General features: G+C 50.6%; 1 protein-coding gene across 8 annotated transcripts in view; it reads right to left on the reverse strand.

Annotated features, from left to right (window-relative positions):
* The window catches only part of stard7 (StAR related lipid transfer domain containing 7), a 53895-nt gene that overhangs the window by 8401 nt on the left and 33520 nt on the right, over positions 1-11974 (reverse strand). For 4 of the 8 annotated variants that reach the window (XM_070866309.1, XM_070866312.1, XM_070866310.1 and 1 more), the window contains 3 exons: positions 10103-10596; positions 846-1024; positions 12-61 (listed from right to left, as the gene is read on the reverse strand). In XM_070866309.1, coding sequence (XP_070722410.1) covers positions 12-61; positions 846-1024; positions 10103-10572 — 699 coding nt within the window. In that variant the 5' untranslated portion in view covers positions 10573-10596. Of the gene's footprint in view, positions 1-11; positions 62-845; positions 1025-10102; positions 10597-10683; positions 10936-11270; positions 11291-11856; positions 11928-11974 lie in introns of those variants that run through there. The other 4 variants (XM_070866313.1, XM_070866315.1, XM_070866308.1 and 1 more) reach the window with 4 other exon arrangements.

An 11974-nucleotide genomic window follows, 5' to 3' on the forward strand; every position in this document is an offset into this window, starting at 1 on the left:
CAAAGGTGTACCTGCACATTGAAGAACTGCCGAGGGGTAACATCCGTGTATGTTCCGAAAACTGTATGAGAGAAGGAAAAGGAAAGAACGTTCTCAATCAGGGGCGTCAGAGAAGACCACCTAATGAAGCATTGCACAAGTCTTGGCCCCAATTTTCTACCCACCTTTTCCAAGTCCACTGAATCAGGTTGTCAATGGCCCATTCTGCCTGTGCTGCTCCAGCTCTTCACTGCACCCGTCGACCCGAATCCCATCTCCCTGCCCTTTCCCAGAGGCTTTTAAATCAGAGGCATTACCGTACAGGTGGAGTGTCCAGCTGGGTACTGCCCAACAATGTTCACTTTAAGCTGCGTAGCCATGCAGCGCACTGGAGGTCCCGCGCAGCTATCTCACTGGCTTTTAAATAGGAAAAACAGTGCATGCGGGGTATTTTGAACGGGCAACGTAGCCCCTTAAATGGGGGTCACGCACCCCACCCTCCAAAATAAAATGGAACATTGCTGTCCAGCCTCCAATACTTGCCCAAGCGGCCATTCCTCATACGTCAGTCTGAACAATGACTGCTGGAAGGGGGGGGGGGGGGGAAGGGAACAGTCAAGTCAAGCGCAATCCTGATGTCACCCAACATTCACATTCCAGTAGGAATCCCAGCTGGTTCCCCATTCCTATCCCGCGGGCACGGAGGCCAATAGCTGCCCTGCCTGGGAGCAGCTAACACAACACACACCAGGATTGCAACCTGGGACCTTTTGGTCAGTCCCACAATTGGCAGCTCTCGCCCAAGGACGGTTCCCCACCCACGCACGCAGCCGCGGAGAAGGTTGGGTTATCAGCGGCCGTCGTACCTCGATACTGGTAGAGGTGACTGCCCGGGATAGGCCTGCGCCACAGCCGGAAGCTGGGCCTGTCCATCACCAGCTCCCACGCGATGTCCTGCTTGTGATGTCTGTCGCAAGCCGCCCGCTCCTTACTCTGCTGTTTATCGGCCATCGGGACCTCCAGGTTTTTGAAATCATTCAGGCAACTGCGCCGGGTAACAAAACATCCAAATCAGCAAGTGACCATCGAGGAACAAATTGGCCCCCCGAGCATCGGCCCTCTGTTCCCCCACCACCCCACCTTCATCCTCGCACCTTCCAATCGCATTCCCAGCTCCGCCCCCTTTGTTGTTGGAGATAGATGGGCAATTCACGCAACGTACGATGCTTCTCTGAAAGCTGCTTGGAGAATGGGTGATTTGCAAACTTTCTGAAAGACCAATCTATTGAGGATTCTCTCAATTGCCTCCCCGTCTCTCCTGGAAATGTTGGAGTAGAGCTCTGGGGTAGAGCTCCACAGGGACTGGCAGGTCTGCACTACCCCCCTCAAGTGGCCATTATGGAGATCAGCCCAGTGTGGGCAAACTGGAGCACTTCGAACAATTCTTTCAGTATCACTCACTGCAGTCAGCCATACACTGTATATTGGTCTATTTTTGTTTAAAAAGAGGAACTGCGAATTTTGGCTTTTTAAAAAAAAAAAGCCTTTGAGTGGTAAAAGAAAGAAAAAAGACTTAAGATTTATATAGCAACTTTCATGATGGCCGGACCCCTCAAAGCACTTTACAGCAAGTGACGTACCTTTGGAGTGTAGTCACTGTTGTAATGTGGGAAATGCGACAGCCAATTTGCACACAGCAAGCTCCCACAAACAGCAATGTGATAATGACTATATAATGTTTGTTATATTGATCGAGGGATAAATATTGGCCAGGACACCGGGGATAACTCCCCTGCTCTTCTTCGAAATAGTGCCATGGGATCTTTTACATCCACCCGAGGGGCCTTGGTTTAACGTCTCATCCCAAAGACAGCACCTCTGACAGTACAGCACTCCCTCAGTACTACATTGGAGTGTAGGCCTAGATTTTGTGCTCAAGTCTCTGGAGTGGGACTTGAACCCACAACCTGCAGACTCAGAGGCAAGTGTGCTGCCCACTGAGCCACAAGTCTCAGCTTGGCTTCAACCGGGAGTTGCTGGATAGTTGACAGAGGAGGAATCCAGGCCAGTTTTGCCCTCCTTTACTGAAAGCCAACTGCAGTAAAACCAACCGGGATCAGCACAGATGGAGCATCAAACCTGGGATCCTGCTCCTTTCTCGCACACTCAGTACACTTGCCAAGTCCTCGGGCTCAAATTTAGAATGACATTTGTCCACTTTCCTGAGGGCAGTGAATTGTGCCCAGATACAAGTATGACATCTTCGACCTGGTCCAAGTTGGCCAGTCTGCAGGTGTGACCCTGCACAGTGAGTGCTGGCTGCTATTAAACTTTAGCAAGCATCACAACCATGATTGCTGATGCTTTGAACCCAGGAAGGAGCTGATATTTTATTGCAATGAGTTCTTAGCAAGTTTCATTCCGCTTTTGGGCTGTTTACAGATTCATTACTGGGGATTGGTTCAATTCTGTGTCGGGACTTGTCCCTGCAACAAACAGTAACATTGGAAAACGTCCCAAGGAGCTTAATCAAGACAAAATTTGACACCAAACCACATAAGGAGACTTTAGGACAGGTGACCAAAAGCTTGGACAGACAGGTTTTAAAGAGAGGCTTAAAGGAAGAGAGGCGGAGAGAATTCTAGAGCTTCGGGCCTCGGCAGCTGAAGATACGGCCGCCAATAGTGGAGTGATTTGGGATTGGTCAAGAGGCCAGAATTGGGGGAGCGCAGATATCTCGGAGAGTTGTAGGACTGGAGGTGGTTACAGAGATAGAGCGGGGCGAGGCCATGCTCACAAAGTCCCTGCCACCACTCTCGCAAGCAATCCGCGTTTCCCTCAAAGCCAAACACCCTTCAGTACCAAGACAAAGGGTTTGACCAACCCTTTGTTGTCTGAATTCCCCAGCTTCCAAACCAAAGAACAACCTATGCTCATAAAAAGGAAAGAAGTGCAACATGATCTTCCTTCTTCTCCAGCAGGTAGCGACTCTTGCAGGGGCACTGCGAGCTCTGAGTGCTGACTGAAACCCAACTCAAGGCACCACTCTTTGGGTGTCAGCAGCATATTCAACTGTGGGAGGCTGTCCGCCCCAATCTCTGCTCACCCAATGGCCGTACCTACGAACCTTCCATCCAGGGGAACACTGAATCATGACCACAAGCAGGAACCCGAATCGATTCTTCCCAATCCTAGCACAGCAGGGTGCTCAGGCCAATTGTAGGATCCGCTAATTCAGCAAAGACTGGGGAATAAAACCTGGACTTTCCTGGGATACAGTGCTCAGCACCACACCACACCATGGATTGACGGGGAAGGCACCGAGGACGCCCCTAATTTGACAATGAAAGGGCTACAAGCTGCTACGGAACAGCAGCCACGCAAAGAGCTGGACAGTTCCCTGGTCAGCTCGATCGCTAATGCTCATTATAATCGGAGAAGCTGCAGCCTCACAAATACCACTGCCCTGTCCTGGTATGTTTGTCCCAGATGTCCAAAATCCTGGCCCTTTTGAGTGAGGGAGCTACGCTGGCTCTCGGTGGGGCGGCTGAAGGCAGATAAAGATCCATTGCACCCAGAATGCAACCCTCTGCCTCTCAGAGTTTGGGCCCTTCCCTGAACACTTTATCCGTGTTCACAGAAAAAGGCAGTGTCCTTAATCAGCTGTTGCGTGGGATAGCATGCTACAGGCTGACAATGACCCCTTTATCACAATGTCAGCAGGGAACCCACATGCTCCCGATTAATCCGGAAAACATCCCAGGGAGGGGCCATATTGCTCAGGCTAAAATTACCAAAATAAATTTATTTACAATGAATATTATATAAAAGCAAAAGAACACAATTAGCAACCAACTGTACAATATTTGACTTGGACAATACTTGGGGAATCCCCTCTCTAAACCTCTCTTTCCTCCTTTAAGATGCTCCTGAAAACCAACCTCTCTGTCCTAATATCTCACGTGATTCGGTGTTAAATTTTGTTGATAACATTTCTATTTTATGTTACGGGTGTTATATAAATGCAAGTTATTACTGTTGTGACGCAATTCTGCCTGTCCGTTCAACTCCAGCCTCACTCCACACTGCCTGTTCCCTCACCTCCAGCCTCACTCCACACTGCCTGTCCCGTTACCTCCAGCCTCACTCCATACTGCCTGTTCCCTCACCTCCAGCCTCACTCCACACTGCCTGTTCCCTCACCTCCAGCCTCACTCCACACTGCCTGTCCCCTGTTACCTCCAGCCTCACTCCATACTGCCTGTTCCCTCACCTCCAGCCTCACTCCACACTGCCTGTTCCCTCACCTCCAGCCTCACTCCACACTGCCTGTCCCCTCACCTCCAGCCTCACTCCACACTGCCTGTTCCCTCACCTCCAGCGTCACTCCACACTGCCTGTCCCGTTACCTCCAGCCTCACTCCATACTGCCTGTTCCCTCACCTCCAGCCTCACTCCACACTGCCTGTCCCGTTACCTCCAGCCTCACTCCATACTGCCTGTCCGCTCACCTCCAGCGTCACTCCACACTGCCTGTTCTCTGTTACCTCCAGCCTCACTCCATACTGCCTGTTCCCTCACCTCCAGCCTCATTCCACACTGCCTGTCCCGTTACCTCCAGCCTCACTCCATACTGCCTGTTCCCTCACCTCCAGCCTCACTCCACACTGCCTGTTCCCTCACCTCCAGCCTCACTCCACACTGCCTGTTCCCTCACCTCCAGCCTCACTCCACACTGCCTGTCCCGTTACCTCCAGCCTCACTCCACACTGCCTGTTCCCTCACCTCCAGCCTCACTCCACACTGCCTGTCCCCTGTTACCTCCAGCCTCACTCCATACTGCCTGTCCCCTGTTACCTCCAGCCTCACTCCATACTGCCTGTTCCCTGTCACCTCCAGCGTCACTCCACACTGCCTGTTCCCTCACCTCCAGCCTCACTCCACACTGCCTGTCCGCTCACCTCCAGCCTCACTCCACACTGCCTGTTCCCTCACCTCCAGCCTCACTCCACACTGCCTGTCCGCTCATCTCCAGCCTCACCCCACGCTGCCTGTTCTGTCACCTCTAGTGTCACTCCATGCCGCCTGTCTCCTCGCCTTCAGAGCGGTCTCCGTTCTTTCACCCTCTATCAGCTAAAAACACACAACAATGCTAATATTATGTTTCTATTTTAACTCTGTTTTATCATAAGGTCACCTTACATCGAGTCTATAGCACAGAAGCAGGCCATTCGGCCCAATTGCTCTATGCCGGTGTTTATGCTCCACACGAGTCTCCCCCCACCCCCTCTTCATCTAACCCCATCAGTATAACCTTCTACTCCTTTCTCTCTCATGCTTATTTAGCTTCCCCTTAAATGCATCTGTGCTATTCACCTCAATTACTCCCTGTGGTAGTGCATTCCACATTCTCTGGGTAAAGGGGTTTCTCTGGAATTCCTTATTGGATTTATCTGCGACTATCTAAATTTATGGCCTCTAGTTCTGGACTCACCGGAAGTCGTAACATCTTCTCTACGTCTACTCTCTCAAATCCTCTCATAATCTTGACAACCTCTGTCAGGTCACCCCTCAGCGTTCTCTTGACTGGAAAAAAAGAGCTTGAGCCTGTTTAGCCTCTCAGTTATAACCTCTCAGTTCTGGTATCATTCTTGTGAATCTCCAGTGATTCTATATCCTTTTTATAATATGGCGACCAGAACCAGACCAGAAGTGTGGTCTAAGCAAGGCTCTACACAAGTTTAAGATAACTTCTCTGTTTTTCAATTCTATCACTCCAGAAATGAATCCCAGTGCTTGGTTTGCTTTTTTATGGCCTTATTAACCATTGCAACTTCTAGTGATTTGTGCAAAAATACTATTTAGTAAAATGAATGGAGCAAACAGATTTTCTGTTTTGTGCTTAGTTTCCTATATATCCCTCAAACAACGTAACAAACCGATTTTATGGTCATCATCACATTGCTGTTTGTGGGAGCTTGCTGTGCGCAAATTGGCTGCCGCGTTTCCCACATTACAACAGTGACTACACGCCAAAAGTTCTTAATTGGCTGTAAAGCGCTTCGAGACATCTGGTGGTTGTGAAAGACGCTATAAGAATATACAACTGATGATGCACATCTCATTCTTCAAGAATGCAGAGTGTGAAATTTTGAAGAAAAAAAAAGTGTTTAACTAATCGCCTCCTCTGCATTTGAGAATAAGCAGTTGGGTATAGATCCTCTGGACAGTTCAGCTGCTCAGTCACCTGCCGTCCAATTCCAGTATTGTCTCCCTCCTTCCAGAGCCGGATACAGATTAGGAGGGAGCGAGATCTCAGCTCATCGAGTCAGCTGCTGCCTAGGCACTGGATCCGTACTGATGGGATTGCATCCCGGGTGAGAAGGCAATAGGACTGCAGAAAAATCACATTCAGCAAGCCGATGGCAACATTACTATAGTATCACAAAAGCAAAACGCTGCGGAGGCTGGAAACAGAAAATGCTGGAACTACTCAGCGGGTCAGGCAGCATCCGTGGAGAGAGAAACAGAGTTAACGTTTCAGGTCGGTGACACTTTTGTCAGAACTGGAAAAAGTTAGAGATGTAAAATGTTTTAAACAACTACAGAGCGGCGGGGGGGGGGAAGAGAGGGGGAGAATAAAAGGGGCAGGTCCATGATAGGGTGGAAAGCAGGCACAATTAAGTAACAAAAGGATGATGGTGCGAGGCAAAAGGAGATGGTAATGGAACAAGTAAAGAAACAAAAGATTGGTTTAGAAGTTTAAGAGTAGCAAAATTATCAGCAGCTGCTGTCCGAAAAAAATGGGGATAGAGGTTATGATCTGAAATTGTTGATCTCGATGTTGAGTCCAGAAGGCTGTAAAGTGCCTAATCGAAAGATGGGGTGCTGTTCCTCGAGCTTACGTTGAGCTTCGCTGGAACAGTGTAGGAGGCCGGGGACAGAGAGGGAGTGGGACGGAGAATTAAAGTGACAGGGAACCGGAAGCTCGGGGTCATGCTTACGGACTGAATGGAGGTGTTCAGCAAAGCAGTCACCCAATCTGCGTTTGATCTACCTGGTGTAAGGGAGACAGCATCGTGAGCAGAGAGTACAGTATACTAAATTGCAGTAGTACAATTATCAGTCCCGTCCTCCAAAATGGTCAATTCCAGTGCCTTTTCATGTTCAGTTTAGTCATCCTTTCCAGCACCCTGTGGGGGGGGGGGGCCCTCCTTTGCTGTGTGCTGAAACCCTCCCCCTCTCCCATGCAGCCTGCTGCAGCCAGGGCACAGGACAGTCTGAGCTGCTTTCAGCACACAGCCTCCTCCAGCCAGGGCTTTATCTGGATATTCTCTCCACCCGAGGAGAAACTTGGAGCCCAAGTCCCAGTTCTGAAACACCCGACACTGAGCACTGGGACATTGTGAACCAGAACCACATGTACACAGGCCCACATTGCACAGAACAGCGATAAGGAAGAATACAGGGACTGCCGACACTGAACACAGCTATGATTACGACGAATGGCATTGTCAGAATTTTTTTACACTAAGCTTGTCCAATTGGTCAGTCTAATGAACACGGGGACACTTTCTGATATATTGCAGAATCAAAACACTGCTGGCACCTAGGGACAACTTAGGCCACAGAAACCACCTCAACGACGCGAGTATTAACCAGCTCTGTGACTGGCCTATTACACAAGGCCTCCATCATTCAGTCTCACCCACATGCACCTACCCCAGTGCTGAAACATCCGGCAACGGGAGAGTGGGGATTCTCAAGTTAATTTGCACCCAGTAACCACCAGCGCCAGCTGCCACCGCAGACACGTCGACACCTTCAGATCCTCAATATTCACAGGACTCGCCTGCTAAAAATACGCCCTTTCACCGTGATAGTTAATGGCATGTTCTTGTTCGTGACAATTGGTCTGCTGCTCAACCAATCTGGGGGAATACCATCAAGACAATTCCCAAACACACTGGCCAGCCACTGGCTGCTCCTGGTTCAACCTCCCAAAACCCCCAACCCTTCACTATCAATCTCGCAACTAACACCGAAACTAACAGCACTTATCCCCCACATGACTCCAATCAGCAGCAACAGTCTGAGGTGACTGGTTTTATAAATGCGCTCGCGTGTGGAATCACTCTCAGTTGATTAATTAAATCTAGAACAAAAAGCTAGCATCAGTAATGGTAACTGTGAAGCTATTGGATTGTCGTAAAAACCCATCTAGTTCACTAATGCCCTTTCAGGAAGGAAATCTGCCGTCCTTACCCGGTCTGGCCTATTCACGACTCCAGACCCACAGCAATGGGGTTGACTCTACCTCTCCTGTGAAATTGCCCAGCGAGACACTCAGTTGCATCAAACCACTACAAAAAATTACAAGAATAAAATTGGACGGCCCACCCAGCATCGACCTATGCACCGGATTCAGACACGACAACGGAACACCCAGCCTAGTTGATTCTGCAAAGTCCTCCTCACTAACATCTGGGGACTTGTGCCAAAATTGGGAGAGTTGTCCCATAGAATAGTCAAGCAACAGCCTGACAGTCATATGCACAGAATCATACCTTTCAGCCAAAGTACTATCTCTGGGTATGTCCTGTCCCAACTACAGGACAGACCCACCAGAAGTGGCGGCACAGTTGTATAAAGTTGGGAGGGAGTGGCCCTGGGAGTCCTCAACATTGACTCTGGACCCCAGGCAGTCTCATGGCATCAGGTTAAACGTGGGCAAGGAAACCTGCTGGTTACCACCAATGCTCTCTCTCAGTTGATGAATCAGTACTCCTTCATATTGAACACCACTTAGAAGCAGCACTGAGGGTAGCATGGGTAGAGAATGTACTCTGGGTGAGGGACTGCAATGTCCATCATCAAGAGTGGCTCGGTAGCACCACTACTGACTGAGCACTGAAGGGCATAGTTGCCAGACTGGGCCTGCAGCAGTTAGCAAGAGAACCAGTGCGAGTGGAAAAACCTACTTGACCTCGTCCTCACTAATCTACCTGTCGCAGGTGCATCTGTCCATGACAGTATTGGTAGGAGTGACCACCAACGTACTATCCTAGTGGAGACGAAGTTCTGTCTTCACAATGAGGATACCCTCCATCGTGTTGTGTGCCACAATCACTGTGCTACATGGGATAGATTCAGAACTGATCTAGCAACTCAAAACTGGGCATCCGTGAGGTGCTGTGGGCCATCAGCAGCAGCAGAATTGTATTCCATTACAGCAGTGACTACATTCCAAATGTACTTGGCTGTGAAGGGCTTTGGGACGTCCAGTGGTCATGAAAGGCACTATATAAATCCAAGTCTTTCTTTCCTTTATATCGAAGACCTCGATGGGATCACCCTCACTCTTTTAAACTCAAGGGAATACAAGGCATATAATTTAACCCTCTAAACCCGGGTATCATTCTGAAGAAGAAAGGACACGTGAATGTTCTGGGATCCTTCACCAGAACTCCTGTCTCTTTCAGTCAGTCCTGTGTGTGCAATTTTTTTTGATGGCTCATAGAAACATAGAAAATAGGTGCAGGAGCAGGCCATTCAGCCCTTCGAGCTTGCACCACTATTCAATATGATCATGGCTGATCATGCAACTTCAGTATCCCACTCCTGCCTTCTCTCCATACCCCCGATCCCTTTAGCCATAAGGGCCACATCTAACTCCATATGAATATATCCAACGAACTGGCCTCAACAACTTTCTATGGTAGAGAATTCCACATGCGCACAACTGAGTGAAAAAGTTTCTCCTCATCTCGGTCCTAAATGGCTTACCCCTAGACTGTGACCCCTGGTTCTGGACTTCCCCAACATCGGGAACATTCTTCCTGCATCTAACCTGTCCAGTCCCCTGAGAATTTTCTATGAGATCCCCTCTCATTCTTCTAAATTCCAGTGAATATAAGCCTAGTCGATCCAGTCTTTCTTCATATGTCAGTCCTGCCATCCCAGGAATCCGTCTGGTGAACCTTCGCTGCACTCCCTCAATAGCAAGAACGTCCTTCCTCAGATTAGGAGACCAAAACTAAACACAATATTCCAGGTGTATTCACAATACTCAGACTTGTAGCATTTGCAGGTTTCCTCCTGCTGACATCACTGGGCCCCCTACCTTTGCAACTCCTCGTCCCGGATCCTCTGGTCGTCCCACAAGAAGACGGCCACGAAAGCTGCCACCAGTTTGCCGGAGCCCGAGTGGCGGCTGTGCAATTTGCGCCACAGGTTGGTGAAGAGGCTGCGCCGGGAACGCTCCGAGTACAGGTTGCCGTACAGCTGGCCGATCTGCTGTGCCCTCCGCAGCCGCTGGCCGGTCACGTAGCTGCACTGGCTGGCCAAGATCGACAGCATCCCCTGCCTCCGGCCGCCTGGCTTGCCGCACCCTCCCCGCACCCAGCCCAGTGCCCAGCGCAGGGCGCTGCCCAGCTGCCGCACCCAGGCGCTGCCCAGCTGCCGCTGGGCCTCACGTCCAACCTGAGCCTGGCTGGAGGAGCAAGCGGACCGCCAGCAGAGCGAATGCAGCCCGGTGACCGGCCGGGACAGGGCGGAGCTGAAGATTACGGATGGTCTTCTCACAGTCAACATCGTGCCAAATGATCAGGGGCTCAGCTGGAAAATCAGAGAAAATAAAACATTCGGTAAATACAGATACTGGCAATAAAATGACCCTAAAACTTTGATACAATATATAGTTACTTTTACCACTATTTTCACAACTTAATGTTGCAACGTCAAACAATGCAGGAAATGCCTCCCTCCCTGCAAAGCATGCATGCACAGGGCGCCCCTGCACCGGAGGGGTTGGTCCCTGCCCTGCAGCCGCACCGAGCTGCCCCAGTGCCCGAACCACAAGGTCTCCAGCTGCTCTCCCGCCGCCGCCGCCGCCGCTGCTGCTGCAGGCCCGCGCCTGTCAATCACCCGCCCCACAGTCCCAGGGCTCCGGCCGCGAACACGTGCGGTGGCGCAACCTGCCGCCCCACCCCCCGCGCTCTGATTGGACCGGCCGCTCACCCCCGCCACCCGCGTCGATTGGCTGTCCGCGCTGTCATTCGCAGACCCCGCCTCGCCCCGCGGCGCAAGTTGCGGTCCACCGCAAGGAGGACCCCGCCGGAGTAAAGACGTTTTTAATGTCCAACAACAACAAAAAAAATAATAGCTTGGGAGAAGAAGCAGAACGATTTCTGATCTCTTTGTCAAAATGATTATTTATTACACAAAAAGCGCATTTAAAAGACAATATTAGGGAAAGGGGGGGGGGGGGTAGCAAAGAAGGGCCCCGGAACCTGAATGATTGACACCGAATCACGCGCAGACCAGAGTAGGGCGCTGTGAGCATGCGCAGATTACCGTGGAGTGCTGGGCGCTGTGAGCATGCGCAGATTACCGTGGAGTGCTGGGCGCTGTGAGCATGCGCAGATTACCGTGGAGTGCTGGGCGCTGTGAGCATGCGCAGGCCAGCGGCTGGGGGGGGGGGGGCACTGTGCGCATATAATACAGCACAGAAAGAGGCCATTCAGCCCATCGTGTCTGTGCCTGTGGACCAAGATGCTATCCAGCCTAATCCCACCTTCCGGCTCTGGGTCCGTAGCCCTGTAGGTTATGGAACTTTAAGTGCACATCCAAGTACTTGTGAAATACGATAAGGCCTCTACCAGCCTTTCAGTCAGCGAGTTCCAGACCCCCACCGCCCTCTGGGTGAAAAAGGTTTTTCTCAACTCTCCTTTAATCCGTCTATCAATTACTTTAAATCGACGCCCCCTGGTTATTGACCCCTCTGCTGAAGTAAATGGGCCCTTTCTACCCACTCTATCTAGGCCCCTCATAATGTTACACATCTCACATCAAGTCTCCCCTCAACCATGCACATACCAGGTGGAAGAACTAGCCTCCGAGGCAGTGGCACAGGGTTTGTCTCCTTTGCTGGGATACAGAGCTACAGTATGGTTACCAACTCTGATAGGATGTTTTCCTGGAGGTTTCATCACAT

Source organism: Pristiophorus japonicus, chromosome 22, assembly GCF_044704955.1.
Source record: "Pristiophorus japonicus isolate sPriJap1 chromosome 22, sPriJap1.hap1, whole genome shotgun sequence".
Classification (NCBI taxonomy): domain Eukaryota; kingdom Metazoa; phylum Chordata; class Chondrichthyes; family Pristiophoridae; genus Pristiophorus; species Pristiophorus japonicus.